This window comes from Triticum aestivum, chromosome 4B (assembly GCF_018294505.1).
Source record: "Triticum aestivum cultivar Chinese Spring chromosome 4B, IWGSC CS RefSeq v2.1, whole genome shotgun sequence".
Lineage (NCBI taxonomy): Eukaryota > Viridiplantae > Streptophyta > Magnoliopsida > Poales > Poaceae > Triticum > Triticum aestivum.
In genome coordinates, this window is record NC_057804.1 from 88,928,608 (window position 1) to 88,956,277 (window position 27,670).

The 27,670-nt window shown below is 46.9% G+C and overlaps 1 protein-coding gene across 1 annotated transcript; it reads right to left on the reverse strand.

Annotated features, from left to right (window-relative positions):
* Window positions 1–3,798: 3,798 nt before the first annotated feature.
* LOC123091190 (shewanella-like protein phosphatase 2) lies at window positions 3,799–5,388 on the reverse strand. Its single transcript, XM_044512621.1, has one exon. It carries the CDS (start codon window positions 5,306–5,308, stop codon window positions 4,064–4,066), a length of 1,245 nt encoding a protein of 414 aa, XP_044368556.1. The 5' UTR covers window positions 5,309–5,388; the 3' UTR covers window positions 3,799–4,063.
* Between the last annotated feature and the right edge of the window lie 22,282 nt (window positions 5,389–27,670).

Genomic DNA, 27,670 nt, shown 5'->3' on the forward strand with positions numbered 1-27,670 from the left:
GACGTCCGGGATCTCATTCGGGACTCCGAACAACATTCGGTAACCACATACAAACTTCCTTTATAACCCTAGCGTCATCGAACCTTAAGTGTGTAGACCCTACGGGTTCGGGAGGCATGTAGACATGACCGAGACGTTCTCCGGTCAATAACCAACAGCGGGATCTGGATACCCATGATGGCTCCCACATGTTTCACGATGATCTCATCGGATGAACCACGATGTCAAGGACTTAATCAATCCCGTATTCAATTCCCTTTGTCTATCGGTATGTTACTTGCCCGAGATTCGATCGTCGGTATCCAATACCTTGTTCAATCTCGTTACCGGCAAGTCACTTTACTCGTTCCATAACACATCATCCCGTGATCAACTCCTTGGTCACATTGCGCATATGATGATGTCCTACCGAGTGGGCCCAGAGATACCTCTCCGTTTACACGGAGTGACAAATCCCAGTCTCGATCCGCATAAAACAATAGATACTTTCGGAGATACCTGTAGTGCACCTTTGTAGTCACCCAGTTACGTTGTGACGTTTGATACACCCAAAGCACTCCTACAGTATCCAGGAGTTACACGCTCTCATGGTCGAAGGAAGAGATACTTGACATTGGCAAAGCTCTAGCAAATGAACTACACGATCTTTTGTGCTAGTCTTAGGATTGGGTCTTGTCCATCACATCATTCTCCTAATGATGTGATCCCGTTATCAACGACATCCAATGTCCATAGCCAGGAAACCATGACTATCTGTTGATCACAACGAGCTAGTCAACTAGAGGCTCACTAGGGACATATTGTGGTCTATGTATTCACACGTGTATTACGATTTCCGGATAATACAGTTATAGCATGAATAAAAGACAATTATCATGAACAAGGAAATATAATAATAATACTTTTATTATTGCCTCTAGGGCATATTTCCAACAGTAAGCACCTGCCTTGTATAAGGAGGTTGCCAGGACTGATCCCGGCCGTCCACGCAACGTGCAGAAGTGCAAAGGGCGATGGGCCTAAGACCCCTTTGCGCTTAGGATGTAGACCGACATGCCTGGCCTCTCTGTTGAGCCTAGGTAGGACTGCGGTGTGTTGATCGGTCGAGGCCGGTCATGACCTGATGGTGTGTCCGGACGAAGTTGATCGAGCGTGTTGCGTAAGTTTGTGCATCCCTGCAGGGAAGTTAATCAATTCGAATAGCCATGTCAACGGTAACGGACGCTCGGAGTTGTATCTCGATCGATACAACTAGAACTGGATGCTGAGGCATGAAATGGATATGATGGCTCCGAAATTGTTTTCTCGCAGGAAGTCACGGAAGTGATCTCTGGGCGATGTTACAGCATACTTACTACTATTATAATATGTTAGTCTCATCTCTTCTGATGCTGCAAGATGCTTGAAGATTCTAGTCTTCGATAGGCTAGGTCTTTCCTTTATTCTAGCATTTCTACAGTCTAGTCCAAAGATACAGCCCCATTCCTTTGAAACTGATGCATACTTAGTGTAGATCTGATGTAACTCTTGCGAGTACTTCGAATGAGTACTCATGGTTGTTTTGCTACCTCTTTTTCCTCATACCCGATGGTTGCGATCAGATGACGGATCCCAGGAGCCAGATGCCACCGCCGACAACTACTACTACCCCGAGGGTGCCTACTACTATGTGGAGGCCGTCGAAGACCAGGAGTAGTTAAGAGGCTCCCAGGCAGGAGGCCTTGCCTTTTCGATCATTGATGTTTGTGCTAGCCTTCTTAAGGCAGACTTGTTTAACTTATATCTGTACTCAAATAGTGTTGCTTCCGCTGACTCGTTTGTATTCGAGCTTATGTATTCGAGCCCTCGAGGCCTCTGCTTATAATATAAAGCTTGTATGACTTTAATTTGTGTCTAGAGTTGTGTTGTGATATATCTTCTCGTGAGTCTCTGATATTGATCGTACACATTTGTGTCTATGATTAGTGTACGATTGAACCAGGGGCGTCACACTAACCCAAACCTAAAACAAGGCGGACACCGAGCTGGGGGCCGACCCAAACGTCGGCCCATTGGAGTTGCTCTAACCCTTTACAAAGTCAACCAACTTCTAGTATTACAAAATATGATCAAACAGTTATCTTTCACCAGTCAATGTGCGTGGTTTTGTCCAGGGGCTTCAGCTTTCAGGCCCGATCATAGCCACGCTCAAATCAGCATGTGATCATGTAGTGTTCAAATAATACTCCCTCCGTTCCTAAATATAAGTCTTTGTAGAGATTCCACTATAAACTACATACGGATGTATGTAGATGCATTTTAAGTGTGATTCATTCATTTTGCTCCGTATGTAGTCCACCTAGTGAAATCTCTACAAAGACTTACATTTAGAAACGGAGGGAGTATATGGTAGTGGTCCGAGGAACTGTAGTTTTTCTTTTCTTGTGGTCTATGGAACAAGTAGTTTACTAGTACCAGTGAACAAAATAGCATTCGTACTACAACACTTGGCCGCCCATTCCAATGCGCTAAATATAATGTGCACCTTTCCTCACAAAAAACGTGCACCGAGAAAGAGTAGAAGGCAAAGTAGAAGCTAACTTTTATCTCTTGGAAACCATGAAATCACCGAGTTCGGTTGTCCTGTAAGCATCCGTTGACCCTCAGGTCCAACTTTCCTTGCCAAAAAGATTTTCCGGCAAAAAAGTGTAACTACTTTTGTAGATCTTGCCTACTTTTTTTTTGGAAGATGTCATTCAGTTTTGCTTTGACTATAAAGGTTGAACAGAATGCACCAATATATTAACAAAAGAATATCCATTCTCCAAAGCACCTATGGCCCTCTTCCTTAAATCTGCAATCCAATGGATCTTATAAGTTATTGATGGTTACAGAAAACCTATTTTTCAACGAGAAAAAGAAAAGGACCTTGATCTTTTCCACCATTTCAAAAAGAGAGGAAATTCTTTAAATTCTGCAAGCTCCAGGGTTCAAACATATCAAGATTGATAGGAAACCACAAAATGCAACAATATTTTTGTCTGAGACAAGTTGAAAAGTAAAATTTGACAGTCACCGGTCACCACTATCAAACAGCACTAGAGACCAAGTCCACCATGTTAACCACAACACAATTTGGCTTGTGCGCCGCAAAAATTAAGGAAAGTGCAGAAATCGGTGTGCGAGCACAAGCCTACAAACAAGTGGATAGAGCCATGTGTCCATATCACCAAGAACTGCCTTGAGGGACAGGGAGGTGTAAACATCAGAATGTGTGAAGCACATGAGAAAATTGCTGGAAGAAACATGGAAAATATAACGCAGGAGAGGAGCAAACATAGACCAATTCAACGAGAAAACTTGTGGAAAAACTGGGAGGCTACAGATGCAAACCAAATTCCAAATACCTTTTGTCTGTCAACTTGCTGTTCCAATAGGCACACTAATCAGCTCATCCCTTTCCTTGTCATCACAAGGGGACACAGCTGTGAATAGACAAACATGGAATCTTCTTGTTCATGAATTGATAGGGTATGCATGTGATACAGGCTTCCAACTTAGCATATGTTACATATGCACTCGAATAAAAATCATATTTGGGGAAGATAGACTCTTAATTTTATGTTAGCATGGCCTCCTATCTGGTGGTAGAAAATAGAATTGTCTGACTAGGATATGCAGTATTATGCCACATCAAACAGCACTGTTGAGTATTGACAGCACAGTGCCACAATTATTATCCCAGACCCAGATAGATCCAAGCTGCTCATTATCATCAACACCCATGGCAGCATATAAATTATTGAAACACAACACAACTAAACACTAAGAAAAACATTTCAGACAATCGCCAATAATTGTATACATCAGCAATCTGCAATCGGATTAGCACACCCTCATAAATAAGGGGAATTGATAAATCAAGGTTGCTTTCCTTTCTACCGTGGATAACCATATTGAATCAACCAACATTACCTTCAACCAATGCCTCCCACCTCTAGCAGGAGTTACCCCCAATTAGGCATGGCAATCCAATTGAACTAAGAGTTGGCAAAATAATCTCTGCCCTCAAGTTACCCCTAAACTAAGCCTTAGCTTCTACACCTTTCAATACATGGCTCTCCCTTACCAACAATGCAAGTCCATCCTTTACCTCCCCTTTCTTCTCCAATGCCGTGGCAGCTTTGTCCGGCTTCTGCTTCCGGTACTGCCAGGCCTCTGCTGGATCTGTTGTGATCACCCTCACCTCTGATCCACCGCCATTGATCTCAAGCACCTCCGGCAGCCCATTACCACACCCCCTCGACAAACCAACATCCACCCTGACGGCCTGTGCCCCGCAAACTGCATTGATTCCCTCACTCTGTATCGTGTGCCCCATTACCATCCTCTTTGCTCCAGGGATCATCCCACGAACGCCCTGAAGCCTCTGGCAGTCGCAATTGAAGCCTTCAGAGAACCTCCTGAGCCACACTACAGCGTCTCGGCCGCACACATACTCTGGCGCCCTGGCATTGTTGCCACGCTCACCCCGGATCCAGTCGCTGACCTCCGCATTGATCCGCTCCAGGCCATACTCGACATTGGCCTCAAGAAGGCCACCATGGACGAACACCGAGTCGCCGACTACCAGGACGGTGGGCAGATCAGCCAAGAACCTCCGCGCGATGGGGCCGTCCGGGCGGAGAGCGGCGAGGCGAGATCGGATGCCGTCCCAAAACTCCCGCTTGATGCCAGGGAAGGCCTTGGGGACGCCGAGGAAGGGGTTCTTGGGCTGCTCGAGCCCGCCACAGCGGCGCTTAATGGCGAGGCCAGCGCGGTACCAGCCGGCCCAGCCGGAGAACTCCTGCAGGCCCTGCGGCGTGACGAAGCGAAAGTCGCCGGACACGTTCATGACCTCGTGGTTGCCGAGGATGGGGAGGAGCGCGCCGCCCTGCGCGGCGGCGGAGATGCTGAGGCGACGGAGGAAGTAGAGGAGGCGGAGCTCGTCGCCGCCGCGATCCAGGATGTCGCCGAGCTGGACGGCGAGGGTGGGGCCGGCGGACCAGGAGGTGGAGCTGGCGCTGGAGCCGGGGCTGTTGGCGGAAGGCAGGAGGCCGGCGAGGCGGAGGGCGGTGAGGGACTTGGGGAGGTCGCCGTGGAGGTCGCCGATGGCGACGAGGCGGGATGGGGAGGGGAGGAAGGTGGTGGGCGTGGGGGACGGAGGAGGAGGCGGGTTGGTGGGGAAGAAGATGCCGGAGACGGAGAAGTCGACGAAGGCGTCGGCGAAGGCGGAGACGGCGGCGGGGAGGCCGGCGCAAGCGCGGACGTCGGGGGATGCGGGGGCCATCGTGGGCTCCTGTTTGGGTGTGGGCTGCGAAGCGGGGGCTGGAAGATACACCGAGATGTCGTTGGGGCCGCCGCCGCCGGCTGGTCTTATATGTACAGCTTTGCAGATGAGATGATGTTTCTAATATTTCTCCCTCCTAAAAATAAGTGTCTCAAGTTTAGCTTAGTACTCCTTCCATTTAGGTGTGTAAGTCATCTTACGAAAACCAAATAATTTTAAAATACTTAGACGCGGTGCATTAAATTCTACCTCGTTTCTTGTTTCTTGACATATCAACCAATAAAAGATGTGGGATGTCCAAGCTTTTAATAACTTGAGACTACTAAACATGACATGCAGTGGTTAGTTCATTGCATGCAATGCTATTAATTAGCAAATAAACATTAAGTCCTCTCGTTTTCCCGTCCTCTTTGATCACGGTGCACAACCTAAGATGACTTAGGTGGTGTTTGGTTCTCTAGTCCTAGGACTTTTTCTAGTCCTTAGGATTTTTTGGAAAAGACTCTCAAGGAGGTGCTTTTAAGGATTTTTAGCAAAAAGTCCCAAAAAAGTCCCCCATGTTTGGTTTGCTAGGGACTTTTTTTAGTCCCAACACAAAAAAGTCCCTGGAACCAAACACCCCCTTACTTACCTAGACGGAAGGAGTATAATTTTATATTATAGTTAATACAAAATTGAAACACCTATTTTAGGACCAAGGAAGTAAATAAAAGTAAGAGACGATTGGTGGTCAAGGTGCAAATAAAAAAAGCGTGCAAATGCTCTCTCTTTGTAGAATTGTCAAAGTGCCTTGTCAAAATATCTATTACCTCGATACCAAATTACCCCTTTGTCCCAAAATATAAGAACGTTTTTAACATTATATACTAGTGTCAAAAAAGATTCTTATATTATGGGACGGAGGGAGTACTTCTTAAATTATCTAGATACCAATACATCAAACGCTAAAATGTGTCTAAATACATTCATATTTACACAAAAGACAGGTAATTCAGACCGAGGGTAGTTCCTTTAAGAATTTTTTATTTCTAGTAAAAAAATTATGTATGTAGAGGATGAATACAAGTGTGTATGAATTCAAAATTTAAGCATCCCCTCAAAAAAAAAGTTAACCATGACCATATATGAGCATGTTTTTAACACAGTACAATCACAGTCGCTTACATACACGAGAATACATTCACCCCTATGAACGCACACCATATCCTTATGAGCACCAGCCAGAGACTGAGCCGACATTTCATCTTGAGATTGACTGAGTCGCCACGGACGTCTTCGTTGTCGATGAGAACGTCTCCCACTGAATGCACATCGCCGAAAGGCCTGAAATAAATTCAGGAAAATGGGAGCACCAATGTCAAGTCTAGCCCTGGTGGGTTGGGGATTCCACTGTCCTCCTAACCATCCATCCACAGATCGGTTCGCACATATGGACATGTTTAGGTTTCAAATTTTATACATATACTATAATCAACATACATGCTACTAATCTTCTGTTGGTCTTCTACCAGCTGTGGGAGTCCTGGATTAGGGGGTCCTCGGGCGTCCGGTCTATTGGATATGGGCCGGACTGATGGGCCGTCAAGATACAAGACAGAAGATCATCTCTCATGTCCGGTAGGGACTCCTGTATACATGGATGGCAAGTTTAGGTGTCCGGATATGTTATTTCCTTTTTGTTTTTTAAACCCCCCCTATATTAATTAATTAATAATGTTATTGCAATCATTCATTACAAAAATTGCCACACAGGGCGGAACACTATTAAGAAGAATCCCATCAGATTTACTTATAAAACTAAACTTTGCAATTTCGTGCGCCACCTTATTGGCCTGCCGATTAATTTTCGCAATTTTAAAATTCTTGAGCATCGTCAATATACTCAAGGATTCTTCTTTAGATCAACGAGCGAAGACCTGTCAAGATTCTCATTTGCAAGGAAATAACCGAAAAAAGCACAATCAGTCTCCAAAATAATGGATTGGTGAAGAGTAATACCTATATAAAGGCCTGGCAGACAAGCACGTAGCTCAGCTTCGTTGACGCTGCAACACTGACCCAGCAAGTCCCACGAAGAAATAATAACTTCCAGATGAGTTCCTAACAACCACCCTCACTCTGGCCGCACTAATACTCTCCACATAGCTGGCATCGACATTGATCTTGATATAATCATCTGGTGGAGGCTTCCATCCCACCTGTTCTTGTGATGTTGCGAAAACTGGTGTAGCACCTCCCATTTTTTCTTTACCTTTGTTACTAGTAACAACCTCAACAGAGTCGTGACTGGACGTAAAAGAAGACCAATAGTTTGCCACAAAAATTGCAGATGCAGCAATGGATTCCTTCCCTTTCCCAAAAATTAAATCATTTCTCAGGTGCCAGGCTCACCAGAACAGAAACAAAACTTGCTATGTCTGTTGCAAGCTCAAAAGATCCAACAAAATCAATAGCCGATCTGGTCCCGAGAATTTGAACCACTCTTCATCAAGAATATTCCATGATTCTCTCAAGGCCAATCGTAGTGCACGAGCCTTAGGACAAATAACGAGGGCATGAAACGTGCTTTCCTCTTCTGCTCCACAAATAGAGCACATACCTGAAGTAATCTGATGGTGCTTAACTCTATTGGTCTGGACCGCCAAGCTATCGGTCGCGGCCCTCCAAGAAAAAATCCTTATCTTCTGAGGGATATTAGCCTTCCAAATTAAATTTCAGAGTCTTCTTTCTCCGCATGGATCGCCACTAGATTGACCAAATTTATCTTGACTATCCTTCAACTTAAGTGCTAAATTGTACGCACTTTTAACGGAAAATATACCGTTATTCTCATAGTGCCACGCAATAAAATCCCCATCCCCATAAGCATGAATACGAATCTTAAGAACCTCCTCTGCATCATGGGGATAGAAAAGATACTTGATCAAATTTTCATCCCATGCCTTTCTCCCACTCAAGAACAAATCAGAGACCCACTTCAATCTAGTATTATGCCTTCTAGCTGAAATTTTAAGTCCAGTGTTCCTGGGTAACCAATTATCCCTCCAAATATTAATGCTAGATCCATCACCCACCCGCCAAATGACACCATTCTTAAGCAGTTCCAGACCATGCATAATACCCTGCCAAGTCAATGATGCAGACTGAGGAAACACTGTATCAAGAATATGTCCATGAGGGTAATACTTTGCCTTCATCAGCTTAGCACATAACAAATTCGGATGAACCAATAACCTCCACGCTTGTTTGGCAAAGAGGGCTTGGTTAAATAATCTGCGATCCCGGAATCCCATACCCCCCTTACCTTTAGACCTAGTTAATTTGTCCCAAGCTAACCAATGTGTTTTTCTTCGATCTTCCTAATCTCCCCACCAAAAATTCCTGATAATCTGTGTTAACTCCTCACAAAGGGAAGCCGGGAACTTAAAAATACCCATAGCATACACAGGTAGAGCTTGAATAGCTGATTTTATTAAGTCTTCTTTCACCCCACATGAATGAAAGCACAAGAGCTCCCTGGGTGGTTTTGGTAATTAATGTCAACATATCTCTTGTTGGACTAACACTTTTATCTAGTATGTTTCAGACAGGTTCAACAATGGAGTGGCATGGACTAAAGGATGTGGAACCCCCTTCAAGATGCTAAGGACAAAGGATTGGCTCAAGCTTCAAGCTCAAGACTCTTCATTTTATATTTCAATGATCCAAGATCACATTGAGTCTATAGAAAAAGCCAATACTACCAAGAGGGGATGAGGTGATGCTTAATGGCTTACTTGCTCAAAGTGCTTAGTGATATGCTCCAAAAACCCTCAACTACTTTCCCACATCCACACCTGACCTAAACCTAAAGTCAAATTCAGCCCCACCGATTCTTTCTATCCGGCGCCACCGAGTTCAGATGTCATAGCCACTGCCACAAACCCTAGGCAAATCGGTCTCACCGAGATGGGATTGTAATCTCTCTGTGTATGTCCATTATCAAAATCGGTTTTACCGAGATTGAGTAATCGGTACTACCGAGATTACAATGCAAACTCTCTGGTTAACTTATTACCAAAATCGGTCCTACCGAGTTTGTGTAATCGGTCCCACCGAGTTTGCCTGACCAACTCTCTGGTTAGCTTATTACCAAAATCGGTCTCACCGAGTTTTTGTAATCGGTCTCACCGAGATTACGTTATGCCCTAACCCTAACCATATCGGTCCTACCGAGTTGCATGTCGGTCCCACCGAAAACCCTAACGGTCACATTGTTTACTAAATCGGTCTAACCGAGTTTGTTGATTCGGTCCCACCGAGATTGGTAAATTGTATGTAACGGTTAGATTTTGTGTGGAGGCTACATATACCCCTCCACCTCCTCTTCATTCGTGGAGAGAGCCATCAGAACAAACCTACACTTCCAACTTACCATTTCTGAGAGAGAACTACCTACTCATGTGTTGAGGCCAAGATATTCCATTCCTACCATATGAATCTTGATCTCTAGCCTTCCCCAAGTTGCTTTCCACTCAAATCTTCTTTCCACAAGATCCAAATCGTGTGAGAGAGAGTTGAGTGTTGGGGAGACTATCAATTTGAAGCACAAGAGCAAGGAGTTCATCATCAACACACCATTTGTTACTTCTTGGAGAGTGGTGTCTCCTAGATTGGCTAGGTGTCACTTGGGAGCCTCCGACAAGATTGTGGAGTTGAACCAAGGAGTTTGTAAGGGCAAGGAGATTGCCTACTTCGTGAAGATCTACCGCTAGTGAGGCAAGTCCTTCGTGGGCGACGACCATGGTGGGATAGACAAGGTTGCTTCTTCGTGGACCCTTCGTGGGTGGAGCCCTCCGTGGACTCGCGCAACCATTACCCTTCGTGGGTTGAAGTCTCCATCAACATGGATGTACGATAGCACCACCTATCGGAACCACGGCTCAAAAATCACCGTGTCTCCAAATTGCGTTTGAAATCTCCAAACCCTTCCCTTTACATTCTTGCAAGTTGCATGCTTTACTTTCCGCTGCTCATATACTCTTTGCATGCTTGCTTGAATTGTGTGAAGATTGCTTGACTTGTGCTAAGATAGCTAAAATCTGCCAAAGACTAAAATTGGGAAAAGGCATAGTTTTAATTGGTCAAGTAGTCTAATCACCCCCCCCCCCTCTAGACTTACTTACTTCTTCTCAAGATCCTACAACGAAGCGTATTTCTCTATCCAGTCAAAGAGCCTTTTCAAAACCTTATCTTTAGTAGATTGAAACTTACCAGCTTTCATTCTTCCCTCAGGAACCGGAAGTCCAAGATATTTATCTTCGAACCCATCGACTGTAATTTTTAAGATTACCATAATAGCCACTTGATTCTCCAAACTGCACTTTTTCCCAAACATCATGGAACATTTATCAGGACTTAATAACTGCCCAGTCCCTTTCTCGTACTTCGTCAGAATATTTTTAATGACAATTGCTTGATCAATGGAGCCTTTAAAAAATAACATACTATCGTCTGCAAACAACAAGTGAGAAATACCTGGAGCATGTCTATTCAAATGAAACTCCTGAAGAGATCCTCTGGGTGAAGCATCATTAAGCAGCAAAGAAAGAGCCTCAGCAACAAAAAGGAACAAGTACGTAGATAAAGGGTCCCCCTGCCTAAGTCCCCTAGAAGGTGAAAAAGACTCCAGCAACTGTCCATTGAAGCGGGCGGCAAATTTCACCGATGTAACACACGACATAATCCAATTTATCCACCTCGATGCAAAACCCAAAGCCCCCATCATACATTGCAAGAAATGCCAGTCTACGCAATCATAAGCTTTCACCAAATCCAACTTATACGCACAAAATTCCCCTCTTAAACCTTTAAGCGTACTCAATGAATGCATACATTCAAAGGCTATGAGAGCATTGTCAGAAATTAACCTTCCCGGAATAAATACACTTTGAGTAGGGGAAATCATACCATTAAGGAGCGGCCTCAGTCTGTTAACAAGGCATTTGGAAATAATCTTGTAGATAACATTGCACAAACTGATCGGCCTGAAATCTTTAATAGACTGAGAGTTCTTAATTTTCGAGATGAGAACAATAGTTGTGCTATTAATCCCCTCAGGCATAACTCCAGAAATAAAAAAACTGTTGGACAGCCTTAATAATATCCTCCTTGATCAAACCCCAATTCCGCTGGAAAAACCTTGCAGGAAAACCATCCGGCCCCGGAGCCTTTAACGGCCCCATTTGGAAAAGCGCATCACTAATCTCTTGATCTGTAAAAGGTTTGCAAAGCTCCTCATTCATATCATCAGAGACAAGGGGATTGACCAGCCAAATAATATGGGACGGGTCAACTGAATCATCACATGAGTAAAGTTGTTTAAAGAATGAGTTAGTGATACCTTTCATCTCCTCCAAATTTTCCGTGAGTCACCCATCCTCCTTCCTTAGAGCAGAAAAATTTCTCCAGAAAGCCTTCCTCTGAAAATAATTAGTATTACGGTCTCCTCCTCTTATCTTGTCCAACCGAGATCTTTGCTTCCAAAGCATTTCTTCCTTTATAAGAAGTTCATCCATCTCTGTAAGTATTTTCTTCCTTTCCAAACCTGCAGAATGATCATTCCTGCTAAACAATTTTTTTAGTCTTTTACGAGCCCACTCCAGTTTCTTTGGCAGATACCCAATATGAACGCGACCCCACCCATGAAGAGATTTTATTAGTTTGTCTAGCTTATTTGCAACATCACAAAGATCATTAATATTAGAATCTCTATTTTAGCAAGCACTAATCTGATCATCCAAAGCCCCACCTTCCCTCTCCCAATAAGATTCATATTTCAATTGTTTAAGAAAAGTCCCAACTTTGGGAGAACCCAACAACTCAATAAAATCGGGACAGTGATCAGACCTTGAGCTTATAATATGGGATACCTTACATTGAGGGAACATAGAAGACCAAAGCGGGCAAGCCACTACATGATCAAGCCGTACCTTAACATTCTTGAACCCATCTTGCTTATTATCATACGTCCAAGGCACACCATGAAAACCCAAGTCATATAGATTACATTCGGACATGGCTTCCCTAAAATTAGCCATAAACCTAATAAACCTCTTGTGGCGAGAGAAATGCTCATTTTGCCACATAGCTTCGTTAAAATCTCCCACCATAAACCAAGCTCCTACACCAAGAGGTTTTAACCATCTCAAGAGATCCCACATAACGTACCTTTGGCTCGCCTTAGGCTCACCGTAAATGAAAGTGCACCTCCACTTTGTTCCATCTCCCTTGCCGAGATACATATCAATAAAATGATCCCCATATTTGTTCAACTCACAAGAGTAGGCCTCATCCCAAAACACAGCTAGTCCTCCACCTTTACCATGGCCAGAAACAGTAAACACATTATTCATACCCAACCTGTAGCGTAAACTCTCAACATACTCTTTATTTTTCCTTGTTTCAGATAAAAAGATAACATTGGGTCTGTGCGTCTTAGAGAGGCACACCAACTATTGAACTGTATGAGGCTGACCCAAGCCTCAGCAGTTCCAACTCAACATTTTCATGGCTCCTGACGGGCGTCATCTGCGCCCGTCAGGTCACCGACAGCCCCAAGGCCGGTAGCTTCCTTTGTTGCATCCCCATCCTCTTTTTCCTCACCCACTGATTCCCTCCTCCTATCCCAAGCCCCCTCCTCTCTTCCCTCCGTTTCCTCAGTTACATGAACAATAGACCCATCTACACCAACTACAGCCTCAACCCTCTCAGTACAGACTCTTTTACAAGAAAAGTTCTATCATTTGCACTCTTATACTCTAAGCTCTCGGAACTAGTGCTATCCATACTAAACACTAAATTTTGATCATCAGGAAGACTCCTTTTGCTACCAGTCGTGCTCTCCAGGATGGCTGGAAAGGCACCCTTGCGACTGGACATTTTGCTGCCACTGTTTGGGGGCGAAGGGACCCCAAACTTCACATGCTTGGCACACACGCCTTGAACGGCAGCGCGCTCCAGTTGCTCATCTCTGTACAACCTTTTCCATCGGCCCCGAATAGATTCAACAGCCACCCCTTTAGCATGGGCGCTCATGTTGATGGAGCTAGCACCCACACCATTAGTGCCCTGCACCTCCGCCAGACCTCCGTGGCTGACTATAGGAGCACCGTCAGTATCTTCCATGTGCCAACTTTGTAAAACCCTAAGCCCCTCCGGTGTCTATATAAACCGGAGGCAAGAATATAACGTTACTAAGATAGCCAAATTAGGGTTAGCCAATACGATCTCGTGGTAGATCAACTCTTGTAACCCCTATACCCTTCGAATATAATCAAGCAGGAGTAGGGTTTTACCTCCATTAAGAGGGCCCGAACCTGGGTAAACATTGTGTCCTTTGTCCATGGTTACCATCGGTCCTCAGACATATAGCTTGGCCCCCCTACTCGAGATCTACCAGTTTTGACACCGACATTGGTGCTTTCATTGAGAGCTCCACTGTATCGTCGACAGAAGGATTGATGGCTCGCCCCTTCATAAACAATGATGCTGTGTCCAGGGAAACCTTCCTTCCCGGACAGATCTTTGTGTTTGGTGGCTTCGTGCTTCGTGCCAACCCACTTGGCCGCCTCGAGCAGGTCGACAGTTACGCTCCCGACCACCAGACCACGTTTGGAAACCTGAACTACATCACTGACATCCAAGGAGATCTAATCTTCGAGGGGTTCGCAACCTCGGCTGCCACTCTGTGCCCCCATCAAGAAGGCTTTTCGGATCCCCTGTTAGATCCCGTTCATGGGTCAACACTCATACCTGCCCTGGCCCTAGATCCAGGGCAGGTCGTATCATCCAAAGACGGGAGCGTTAGCCCCGCCGGACTCCTTCCCCTTAAGGAGCTCCTGACCGAAGACCCATACGCGATCTTGGACTTGCCTCTGGACGATCGCTCCAAACTATCGAGGTTTGCGCTCATTGGGCCCGATCAGGCGCCCCATGCCGAACTTAGCCCTGCAGGCCCATAGTTTCTGGTCCAGCTTTCGCTCCTAGATGATGCATTGGGATTAATGTAGTCTCTCTCCATCACGGAGGCTTTACCTCTGAACTGTACCCAGCTCAGGCTGGGGGCTGAGAGCGGGGAATTTTATACCCCACCCACCACCGACTTAATAGTCACTGTAGAGGATTTAACCGACATGCTGGACTACGTGTCCGAAGACATTGACAGCATGGACGACGATGCCGACGCCGAGCCAAACCAAGTCCCACCCGTCATAGGGCATTGGACGGCCACTTCAACCTATGATGTGTACATGGTGGATACTCTTGATAAAAAGGACGACGAGGATAATCCAAGCCCCGATGAGGACAAACCCATCGATAAACCACCAAAGCGTCGGTGCCAGCGGTGCCGATCACAATCGCGTCGGGCGAAGGATAGTAATATTGGCACCAGAGACAATGAGACTCCGGATGATGCCGAAGATCCTGAATACCCCATCGAGCCCACATCCGAACAGGATGAAAGGGAAGAAGGTCAGTATAGTCCTGAACACGCTGATCATGAAGACACGAAGGACATCAACTATATGCCAGAATCCAAAGAGGACGTCAACCTCGGTGTCGAAGACTTTATCGTCCCAAAGGAACCCTTTGAACAAGAACCCTTCAAGCGACAGCTCATCGCCACAGCGCGGAGCCTGAAAAAGAAACAACATCAGCTCAAAGCTGAACATGATACACTCAATGAAAGGTGGACTAAGGTCCTAGCCGCTGAGGAATACGGCCACGAGCGACCTGCCAAAAGTTACCCCAAGTGCAAGCTGCTGCCATAATTCGACAACGAAGCCCTTGAGCCAATTCCATCGAAATACAATCAGGCAGATCAACCATACCGACCACCACATGGATGGGACAAAGCGACATATCAAGCCAAACACCAACGCGCACCCCCTCGCCGAAGAGGCAGGGAGACAGCAGCCGCGGGATACACATATGACTTGCAACGTGACCTAGCCAATAAAGCTGGCCAAACTAGATCGATCTACGGATCAAGAGGTCATGCCCCGGTGCGAGACAATGGCTATGAAGCCCGGCGTGACGACCATTACTATACTCGGGATCATAACCGAACTCAGATGTCAGCCGACCTCCGCCGCGATATTGCGCGGTATAGAGGGGCTGCACACCCTTTATGCTTCACCGATGAGGTAATGCAGCACCAATTTCTGGAAGGGTTTAAACCCGTAAACATTGAACAGTACAACGAAACGACAGATCCGGCCGTCTGGATTGAAGATTTTCTTCTCCACATTCACATGGCTCAAGGAGATGATCTCCACGCCATTAAATATCTTCCTCTAAAGCCGAAAGGACCAGCACGGCTGGCTGAACAGCCTCCCAGAAAACTCCATTGGAACCTGGGAAGATTTGGAAGATGCTTTTCGGGCCAACTTTCAGGGCACTTATGTCCGGCCACCGGATACTGACAACTGGAGTCACATAATCCAGCAACCAGGCGAATCAGCTCGCAAGCTTTGGAATCAGTTCCTAAGTAAAAAGAACCAGATCGTGGATTGTCCGGATGCCGAAGCCTTAGCGGCCTTCAAACACAGCCTCCGGGACGAATGGCTTGCCCGACACCTCGGGCAGGAAAAACCGAAGACTATGGCAGCCTTAATTGCACTAATGACCCGCTTCTGTGTGGGTGAGGATAGTTGGTTGGCTCGTAGAAGCAACAACTCCGGTGACCTTGGCACTTCTGAGGCCAGGGATGGCAATGGTAAACCTTGTCGCAATAAAAATTAACGTCGAAACAACAACAACGACACAGACGATACGATAGTCAATGGTCAGTGGAAGAAACCTTTCAAAGGCAACAAGGACGGACCATCCAGCTTGGATAAAATCCTTGAGAGGCCCTGTCAGATTCATGGCACACCCGATAAGCCTGCTAACCACACCAACAGGAATCGTTGGGTTTTCAAACAGGCCGGTAAGATAAATACCGAACACAAGGGAAAGGGACCTCCAAGTGAAGACGATGATGAGCCCCGTCAGCCGAACACTGGGGGTCAGAAGCAGTTTCCTCCCGAGGTGAAAACAATGAACATGATCGATGTCACTCATATCCCCAAAAGGTGATCTATGTCACTCATATCCCTGGACACTGGGGGTCAGAAGCAGTTTCCTCCCAAGGTGAAAACAGTGAACATGATCTATGTCACTCATATCCCCAAAAGCTGAGCACTAAGGGACGTCTATGCTGTAGAGCCTGTCGCCCCCAAGTTTAACCCATCGTCAGCATGTCCCATCACTTTTGATCGCAGGGACCACCCAACTAGTATCCATCACGGGGGTTCGGCCGCCCTGGTACTTGATCCAATTATTGACGGATACCACCTCACTAGAGTCCTTATGGACGGGGGCAGAAGTCTCAACTTGATCTATCAAGACACTGTCCAAAAGATGGGCATCGACCCATCAAGAATTAAGCCTAGTAACACTACCTTTAAAGGTGTGATACCGGGTGTGGAGGCCCATTGCACGGGCTCACTGACACTGGAGGTAGTATTCGGCTCCCCAGACAACTTCCGCAGCGAAGAGTTAATCTTCGACATCGTCCCTTTCTGCAGTGGCTATCATGCACTGCTCGGACGAACTGCTTTCGCCCGCTTTAATGCAGTCCCGCACTACGCTTACTTGAAGCTAAAGATGCCTGGACCTCGGGGCGTTATTACAGTCAATGGAAATATGGAGTGCTCCCTCCGTACCGAAGAGCACACCGCGGCCCTCGCAGCCGAGGTGTATGGTGGCCTTATCAAACCAGACAGTTCATCGTCCAATAAGCCAATGATGTATCTAAACGAGTCCGGTCCACACATAATTGCGATAAATCAACGGATCCAGACCTTGATTAGTAGTTCGGCCTCCGCCGATCGCCTCATCAGGTTGCAGCTTGCGTATCGTGCGTACATAACTACACATTAAAATTACCCTGGGCGGCGCCAGAGGCACACTGCGGAAAAGGTCCATAGTACGGCTTGACCCCACCTGGACCGCATATACCTTCTTTTTCTCACTGCAGATTCATCAAGAGCCCTACTTGTTATATGGTTGTTTCAGGAGATCCCTTTTAAGGCTAGCATTTCCCGACCATCAAAGACTCCTACCAAAGGACTTATTACTAAGGAGAAACGGTGCAGACGTGCGACAGGGCATCACTGGAGTTTTCGAACTATTATTTTTAGGCCTTTTGTTAGACTTTCCCTTATGTAAACCTTTTCTTTTTTTCTCTTTAGGCATGTAACATGACCTTAATATTAAATGGCATTGTCTGTCGAAACACGCCTCGACATATTAATAAGGATATAAAGGAAGCAGATGATCATCACCTTTTTGGTTGGGTTCTTGTATTATCTTGTCATCTGTGTTCCCCCTTAACGTTCGACTGATATACGTGGCTCGGCACGGCCTTCATACCAGGGGCTATATTCGGCCTCGCAAACACTTAAGTTCGAACACCTATAGGGAACTCTTCAGCGTCCCGGATATTGCGTTATATGCATCGGCTCCGAATCATGTATTTGGTCTATAGTTGGGTTGCTCGGCTCCTGTGTTTGCCACCTTACGTTCTGCAAGTTCGGCTAAGGTAGTAAAGAGAGAACTACTGCGATTGTATTTCTGGTTCGTCCGGTTAAGTACCTTAGTAGAGAAAGCCAAAAACTGACTGTCATGATATGCGAGAGCGGGTCAGCGATCCGGTGACTTAGTGTTATACTACAAATTGTTCGCGATTTATGCCGTGTTATACGAGGGGCTGGGCTTCGACCAGCCGCATTGCAAAGGCGCTGTACTCCGGATTGCCGCTCGCGCAACAAGGGGCTATTACTTAGCATGACAAATGGACTCTTATGGCTAAGTGAAAGTACTAAAGCCGCATAGTCTGATTGCCTGGTTCACCTTGCAAGACGCCTCCTACATCGGACCAAGACATTGGATAAAGTGTGGTCATGCGTTCCCAAACACCCCTGTAATATTTACGTGGGGGCAGAAGCCAACGACTGGTAAACTTTTAGACTTATAAATTAAAACGGCCAAACAGGAGGATAAACTAATCACAAAGCTAAGCATATATATTTTACACCATAAGTTCAGTACATGACTCTTACAAACCGGACTCTACTAATCAAATATGATGTCCTTTGAGCACTGGCCCTCTACAATGCGAGCTCCCTCGAGGACCTCGCCGAAGTACTTCTCCGGCCGCCGGTGATCCTTGCCTTCAAGTGGCCCAGCGGTGGCAATCTCGGTGGCCATCATCTTCGCCCATTGTACCTTGACTCCGGCGAAGGACATCCGGGCACCTTCTCTGCAGGCCGACCACTTGATGGCGTCAACCAGAGGACACGCCTTGACCAGTCGCTTCACAAGTCTGAAGTAGCTGCTGGGTATGGGCTCGGCTGGCCAAAGACGGACTATCATGTCCCTCATGGCTAGTCCGGCCACCCGGTGCAGCTCTGTCAGCTGTTTCAGCTGATCGCTGAGGGGCATCGGATACTCTGGCGCAAGGTATTGCGACTAGAATAGCTTCTCCGTGGAGCTCCCCTCTTTGACGCGGAAGAACTCGGCGGCGTAAACAATGCTCCTCGGCAGATCTACAAATGCACCTGGAGAACTCCAAACCTGGGTCAGCAAAATATATCTCTTCCTTGTAAATTTACTCTGCATGAGAAAGGCCTTACCAGTCGCTATTTGCCTCGCCTCTTGAATCTCCTGGCGGGCGCCCTGGGCCTCAACCCGGGCTTCTTTCATGCTTTCCAGCGCTTTTGTGAGCTCAGAGGCTTGTTCCGAACTCTTCTGCTCTAAGGACTCGCACTTGGCGATGGCGTCTTTGAGCTCTTGTTCGACCTCGCCCACCCGCGCCTCATGTCTTCGGCGGGTGGTTTGCTCCACCTCTAACTCCTTGGCCGCTTTGTCAGCGGCCGCCTTGCTCACCTCTACCTCCTTCTTGGCTTGGGCAAGGGCACTCTTGAGGGATTCGACCTCGGCTGCGCCAACTGTGAGTATATGTATAAAATTTTAGTCAGTTCAAACAATTAACACACATATCACTTTCTAGTATGTAGTACTGCCGCATACCTTGGGTTTCATTAAACCGCTTGTTGATGCGGTCGAGTTCCTCGTCGGATAGTCGAAGCTTCTGATTGAGCTCGGCAACCACTGCGGCCTGGGCAGTAGCCGCCAGCATAGAAGCTTGTCCAACAACACAGTACAATACACTGCCAATTTGCTTTTGATCCTCTCTCTGGTTTGTTCTAATCCGGACAGAGTCTCAGGGGCTACTATCTATACATGGGTTCAGCCTTATATATATATACATATGTGAAAAAACTTGTAAAAGGTATTACATCGCATACCTCAAAGCTCGTCAGTAGGCTGTTGAAGGCTTCGGTCAGTCCGCTCTTCACGGACCAAACCTTTTCCATAACCGCACCCATCTGGGTGCGGTGTTCCTCCATGATGGACGCACGTTCTAGTGCTTCCTACAGAGTGTCAGTGGCCTCCAGATTGACAGATGCCGCCGATGGAGCTGCTACTCCTCTCCCCTCTTTCGAAGGGGGGTGTTGATCCAAACCCGGAGCCGTATTGGTCTTCGGAACGGTGTTCAGCGAGGGCCCAAACTGTTGAGGCTCCCACCCTTAGTGGTCATGGGGGTAGCCTTGCCCCACTTTACAACGTCCGAGGTGTTATCCTCGGGCGCCTTTTGGACGGTCGCGTCCGCTCCTCCTCGGCCAGGAGATGCCCTTTGGGACGACACCTCGGTGTCCTCCATGACAGGGGGAGAAGGCGCTTGATGGTTCGTCACTCTCTGCCTCTCCATGTGCTAGAGAGTTCCCCTCTGAAGAGGAGGGAATCAAGATCTCATGCGGAGGGCTGAAAAGCAGAGAAAAGATTTGATATGACAGAGGCAAATTAAGCGATAACTGAACAAGTAAGTTTTCGATACTTACATTTTGGCCAGGGGCTTCTCCCTTTGGATCCTCCTCGGGCTGTGTTCGGACTCTGAGTCCGAACTATCTGAGAGGATTACCCTCCCCTTCTTTGGCGTCGCTACCTCCAAGTTCTCGGAGGTTGTCCTCTTTCCCCTCCTCGTCTTAAGGGGGGAGTCGCTCTCCACTTCCTCCTCCTCCTCCTCCTCCTCTTCGTCCTCGTCTTCCTCGTGAGAGGATACGTCCTTGGTCTCTCCGGACACTGCTTCCGGAGGACCTTTGCGGCGGGGCCCATCCTTGGGCCCCTTGCCCTTCTTCTTGATTTTCTTCTCCAGCGCCTGATAAGGCGCCGAGACCAGCATCTCCTCTAGCTGAGGAATGACTGGGTCTTCAGGCAATGGAGCTGGACTCTTAATCCGCTCCGACTTCTTGGTCCAGCCCTGCAAAAAAGATGGGCTGATGAGTTTTGTATTGATCAAATATATAAAACTAGGTATGTCTTAGAAAAGTTAAAATACTTACCGGAGTGGCCGAATTCTTGGCATTGAGGCTGATGTCGTTGGTCTCCATGGGCCAGCTCTTCTGCGCCTTGAAGAGCAGCTTCCACATTCCCTCGTGGGTGGTGCCGAGGAAGTGTTGTAGAGTCCGCGGCTCCTCTGGATTGAACTCCCACATCGGAGAAGCCTGGCGCTGGTAGGGGAGGATGTGGCGTAAGAGCATAATTTGCACTACGGTCAGGCCAATGTTCTTGCTCAGCACATTGGTGATGTGCATTTGCAGCGTCTGCACCTCCGTCTGAGACCCTCAGTCGCGGCCCTTCGCGGTCCAGGAGATGAGCCTCATGGGGGGTCTGGATCTAAATTCCGGGATCACCGCCCACTTAGTGCAGTGCGGCTCAGTGATATAAAACCACTCCTGTTGCCAGATCTTGACGGTCTCCATGAAGGTCCCCTTTGGCCACGTGGTGTCGGGCAGCTTACTGATCATAGCTCCGCCGCAGTCCGCGTGCTGCCTATCGACCACCTTCGGCTTCACATTGAAGACCTTGAGCCACACGCCGAAGTGTGGCTGGATGCGGAGGAGAGCCTCACACACGACTATGAACGCCGAGATGTGGAGGAAGGAATTCGGGGCTAGATCATGGAAATCTAGCCCGTAGTAGAACATAAGTCCACAGACGAATGGGTGGAGTGGAAAACCTAACCCTCTAAGCAAATGAGGAAGGAAGACGACCCGTTCGCCAGGCTCCGGAGTGGGAATGATTTGACCCTTGGGTGGAAGCCTGTGCGCGATGTTGGCAGCGAGGTATCCCGCACTCCGGAGATCCTTTATTTCCTTCTCCGTAACGGAGGAGGCCTCCCACTTGCCTTTGGAGCCGTATCCGGTCATGGTCGGAGGAGGTGGTGGTGGTGGTGAGAAAGACGAAACTTTTCGGGTGCTGAGAGCTTGGGAGATTGGAAGGCAGAGGAGACTGGAAGGCGTGGGAGGAGAAAGGAGAAATCCATTGCCCTCTTATAAGTGGTAAAAATGCCAACCACCCCCCCACTTGCGCCTTGAAGCTCGCCTATTCCCAATGAAAGCGTGCGCTGTAAACGGTTGGATTACCCAAATCTTATTGATGAGAAATCATGTATGAAGTGGGCACGATCTTTGTTTTGACAGGATGGGCCAATGGGGCTTGGCCTCGAAATACAGAACACGGCGTGTGAAAACGGTTCAAAACATCGAAGGGTCAAGTCTGACGTTTCACCGAAAAAAGTTGTCAGTAAAAGACACTATTCTTATTTTTTACATATCCTGCCTTCGCGGCTAAGGGTTGTGTTAACTATGCAAAGCCGGATACAATTATTTTACAGAGGAAAACTGATGTATATTATTCAAGGAACCCGCCTCGCAATGGCGAAGATAATCCGCGCGTTGAACACGTCGTCATTGAAGACTGGTTCAGGGGCTACTGTGGGAGTCCTGGATTAGGGGGTCCTCGGACGTCCGGTCTATTGGATATGGGCCGGACTGATGGGCCGTCAAGATACAAGATAGAAAATCATCTCTCGTGTCCGGTAGGGACTCCTGTATAAATGGATGGCAAGTTTAGGTGTCCGGATATGTTATTTCCTTTTTGTTTAACCGACTTTGTACAACCCTAAGCCCCTCCGGTGTCTATAAACCGGAGGGTTAGATCAGAGGCAAGAAGATAACATTACTAAGCTAGCCAAGTTAGGGTTAGCCAATACGATCTCTTGGTAGATCAACTCGTGTAACCCCTATACCCTTCAAATACAATCAAGCAGGAGTAGAGTTTTACCTCCATTAAGAGGGCCCGAACCTGGGTAAATATTGTGTCCTTTGTCCATAGTTACAATCGGTCCTCAGACATATAGCTTGGGCCCCCTACCCGAGATCTGCCGGTTTTGACACCGACACCAGCTACTAACTCAAACTCACTTTCCATCATTTCCCATGTCAACTACACCTTTTGCTCATCCCTGACAGTTCAACCCCTTAATATGACATCTCCTTTAATCATCATGAATGTTTATGACCCAACCCAATGATCATTTAAAGAAACCTTCCGCGCTGAGCTCAAATCGATCGCCCCTCCCGATTCCACAGCTTGACTCATTGTCGGTGATTTTAGACTTATCCGCTTCCCCAACAGGAAGAATAATAACAATTTCCACCCTATACACGCTAATCTCTTCAACACCACCGTCAACGATATTGCCCTCCAAGAACTTCCACTTCTAGATTGGATGCTTAACATGGTCAAACAATAGAGATTACCCTGTCCTTGAGAGACCTGACCGTGCTTTCTCAAATTTTCATTGAACTCTGCATTTCCAAACTCCAGCCTCACATCCCTGACTAGATTCATCTTTGACCAACATTGTACCCACCTCTATACCTCGTTTCCGCCAATTGTGATTTGAACGCTTCTGGGCCTACCACCTTGCCACTACTACAGATCGGAATAGCACTAACCCCGCATTACTTACCGGCCACATGCCACACATTTGTGATGAGAATTATCATTGACGGGCCCTTCGTTGCATGTCAGTGATGAGGTACTTGGGACTCCGCTCGATGTATATGACAGACGGGTCAGAAAATGACTAGTTAGTGATTGTGTGTTCCGATGGCCAAAATGGACAGATATTTATCACTAAGGGTTGCCTTGTTTGACCCATCTAAGTTATGCTCGCAAAACTTACGCTACCACTTTCACGCATGTTAGAATTGTGTTGTATGTGATATCTTGTGCTCGTGCCTCATTCCCTAACTCTCACTACATCACTGAGCCCCTCTCTTGTTAGTTTTCACTATATCCAGTCATTGATCTGTGCCAACATCACCCTATCTAATGCCCCCATGGTCGCACCGTCTCGCCGGACCCGCATGTCATGCCATGGCGAGTGGAGCTATCTTCCATCCACAGTCGTGTTGTCTTGCTATGTGTCACATCAACGGTCATGGGGGCGTAGCCTTCGTCTGCCTTCTCTGGTTTTGTGCAGTCTACCCTGCTGTTGGACGCCGAGTCTCCCACACCATCGTGTGTGGTTGTGGACCCGACATGTCCTGCCTTGCTCTTCGGTTGCGGCAGCGATCACAGCGGTGAGCTCCAGCCCTTCTAACACTTTAACACTTTTATGTTTTTTAGTGCGATCGGCCTTCGCGCCGATTTTATTTTGTAGGGTTATATGATGTATTTGGTTATAGAAACCTGTAGGGGTTGATGTATTTCAACTTATAGAAATTTTGTAGGGTTTGATGTATTTGAACTTATGGCGCCAGTGGTGATATAAATTGGCCGACCAGTGCTATTCGGTTCTTTAGTAGTGATCCTACCAATGGACCGTGGCCTAATCTTGCCTACCAAAGCCTCCCACTCTGCATTTGGCACCGTATCACTTGGCGCATATTCAGACCCGCGGCTCCTGCCTAATATAGTGGGCCAAATGCCTCAACACGGCCCATGTTCGTGAAACTAGATGTAAATATGTCATTAATCCGCTAGACGCTAAAGAGAAGCAATGATCACTAACCCCTTTAGAGTTAATCCTCGGGGGTGTAGTTAATATTACCCTTCAAAGAGTCCTCCGGGATAGAATGTGCCTTCTCAAACAAATTTGATGTGTTATCTCTCGCAAGAAAAACACTAAGTTTTCCACGTCTCGGCTACTCAACGCTTCGGGAAGAACCAAATTCTAGTTGTGCATGAATGAGGCTCAGATTTCTTCTCCCATGAACACAAAGCGCTCATTCTAAAAAACCTCTATCCCAACCTTCTTGGTGTCCCCACTGTTGGGGAACATAGCATGCAATTTCAAAATTTTCCTATGATCACGCAAGATCTATCTAGGATATGCATAGCAACGAGAGGGGGAGAGTGTTTCCACGTACCCTCGTAGACCGAAAGCGGAAGCGTTAGTTAACGCGGTTGATGTAGTCGAACGTCTTCACGATCCAACCGATCCAAGTACCAAACGTACGGCACCTCCGCGTTCAGCACACGTTCAGCTCGATGACGTCCCTCAAACTCTTGATCCAGTAGAGGGTCGAGGGAGAGTTCTGTCAGAACGATGGTGTTGTGACAGTGTTGATGATGTGATTTGCACAGGGCTTCACCTAAGCACTACGACACTATGACCGGATGAGTAAACTATGAGGGGGGCACCGCACACGGCAAAGAGAACAATTGATGTGCCTTTGGGGTGCCCCTGCCCATGTATATAAAGGAGGGGGAGAGAGGCCGGCGGCCAGGAGGGGCGCGCCATGGGGGGAGTCCTACTTGGACTCCTAGTCCAAGTAGGATTCACCCCCTACCTTTTTTCCACCGGAGGGAATAGGAAGGAGAGGGAAAGGGAAAGGGAAGGGGGGCGCCGCCCCCTCATCCTTGTCCTATTGGGACTCCCTAGGAGGGGGGCGCGCGGCCACCCCTTGTGGTCTTCCCTCTCTCTCCCTTAGGCCCATGTTGGCCCAACACTTCCCCGGGGGGTTCCGGTAACCCCTCGGTACTCCGAAAAATGTCCGAACCTCTCTGAAACCTTTCCGGTGTCCAAACATAACCTTCCAATATATCAATCTTTACCTCTTGACCATTTCGAGACTCCTCATCATGTCCGTGATCTCATCCGGGATTCTGTACAAACTTCAGTCATCAAAAACACATAGCTCATAATACAAATCATCGTCGAACGTTAAACGTGCGGACCCTACGGGTTCGAGAACTATGTAGACATGATCGAGACACATCTCCGTTCAATAACAAATAGAGGAACCTGGATTCTCATCTTGCCTCCTACATATTCTATGAAGCTCTTTATCGGTCAAACCGCACAACAACATACGTTGTTCCCATTGTCATCGGTGTGTTACTTTCCTGAGATTCGATCGTCGGTATCTTCATACCTAGTTCAGTCTTGTTACCGGCAAGTCTTTTTACTCGTTCCGTAATGCTTCATCCCGCAACTAACTCATTAGTCACATTGCTTGCAAGGCTTATGTGATGAGCATTACCGAGAGGGCCCAGAGACACCTCTCTGATACACAGAGTGACAAATCCTAATCTCGATCTATGCCAACCCAACAAACACCTTCGGAGACACCTGTAGAGCATCTTTACAATCACCCAGTTATGTTGTGACATTTGATAGCACACAAGGTGTTCCTCCGGTATTCTGGAGTTGCATAATCTCATAGTCAGAGGAACATGTATAAGTCATGAAGAAAGCATTAGCAATAAAACTAAACGATCATTATGCTAAGCTAACGGATGGGTCTTGTCCATCACATCATTCTCTAATGATGTGATCCCATTCATCAAATGACAACACATGTCTATGGTTAGGAAACATAACACATCTTTGATTAACGAGCTAGTCAAGTAGAGGCATACTAGGGACACTATGTTTTGTCTATGTATTCACACATGTACTAAGTTTCCAGTTAATACAATTCTAGCATGAATAATAAACATTTATCATGATATAAGTAAACATAAATAACAACTTTATTATTGCCTCTAGGGCATATTTCCTTCACCCACAACTACCTCTTGGACCTTTGACCTCCATGATTTGTACCCAAATGTCATTCCACACCTTAGACATTTAGACCTCCCCTTTTTGTCAACGAAATAAAGGATGTGTTCTTCCATATGAACTCGAATGCGAGCGTTGGCCCCGATGGCTTTGGCCCAACCTTCTACAAAACCTTTTGACCACAACTTAAACACATGGTCATCCCCTTTTTCCATGGTGTACAAACTCTGCCTCAGCCACTGAATGTTTCAACTGGTCTGTCATTATCCTGCTCCCCCAAAACAGGAAGCCTTCATGGCGGACACTTTCCATTCCATTGTATTCCAAAACTGCCATGTCAACGACATCACCAACCTCCTGATGAATAGGCTCAAAAATACATCCCTCTCCTTGTCCACAGAGACCAAAATGGTTTCATCTCTAGTAGATGCATGCAGAAAACTTCATATATGCCACAGATTCTCTAAATTGTTGCCATAAATGATAAGCAGAGACCATGACCATCAAGCTAGACTTCATGAAAGCCTACGACTCAATTTCTTGGCACTCCCTTTCTTCTAATCATGCACCACTGTGCCCCCCCCCACTCCTGCTCCTGGATAAAGGACACTCTCAACACCGTAAGAACCTTTGTGCTACTCAACGTCGTCCCCAGAAACTGGATCTTCTACCAAAACAACCTCAGTGAGGGGTAACACCTCCCCCCTACCTCTTCATCATTGTCTTTGTCGTTCTGCAATAGATGATCCTAAAGGTGCACCACCTAGCTGAAAGTCACCTACGCTACCTACTTTACCGTAACCAACCCCCTTCCATACTTCAGTAGACTGATGATACGATGACCATAGCCCGTGCTTCACCTCATGTTGCATCTAAACTAAAAGCTATCCTAGACAATTTCACCACCGCTACAACTTACTCTTTAACTTCTAAAAACGACCTTCATTCCTCTTCACATAGACAGCGACGCCACTACCTCCATTGTTGGGGAATGTTGCATGGGAAACAAAAGAATTCCTATGCTCACCAAGATCAATCTAGGAGATGCACATCTACGAGAGGAGAGATTTAATCTAGATACCCTTGTAGATCGCCAAGCGGAAGCGTTAAGAAACACAATTGTTGTAGTCGAATGTCTTCGCGGTCCAATCACGATCCGTCCACGAACTTCAGATCAAGTGCCGAATGGACGGCACCTCCAAGTTTAGCACACGTGCGGCTCGGTGGTGTCCTCTCCTTCTTGATCCAGCAAGCGAGAGAGAGGGGTAGATTAGATTGGGACCAACACAACGGTATGGTGGTGGTGGTGGTGGTGGCAGCGGAATTCCGGTAGAGTTTCGCCAAGCGCGTAC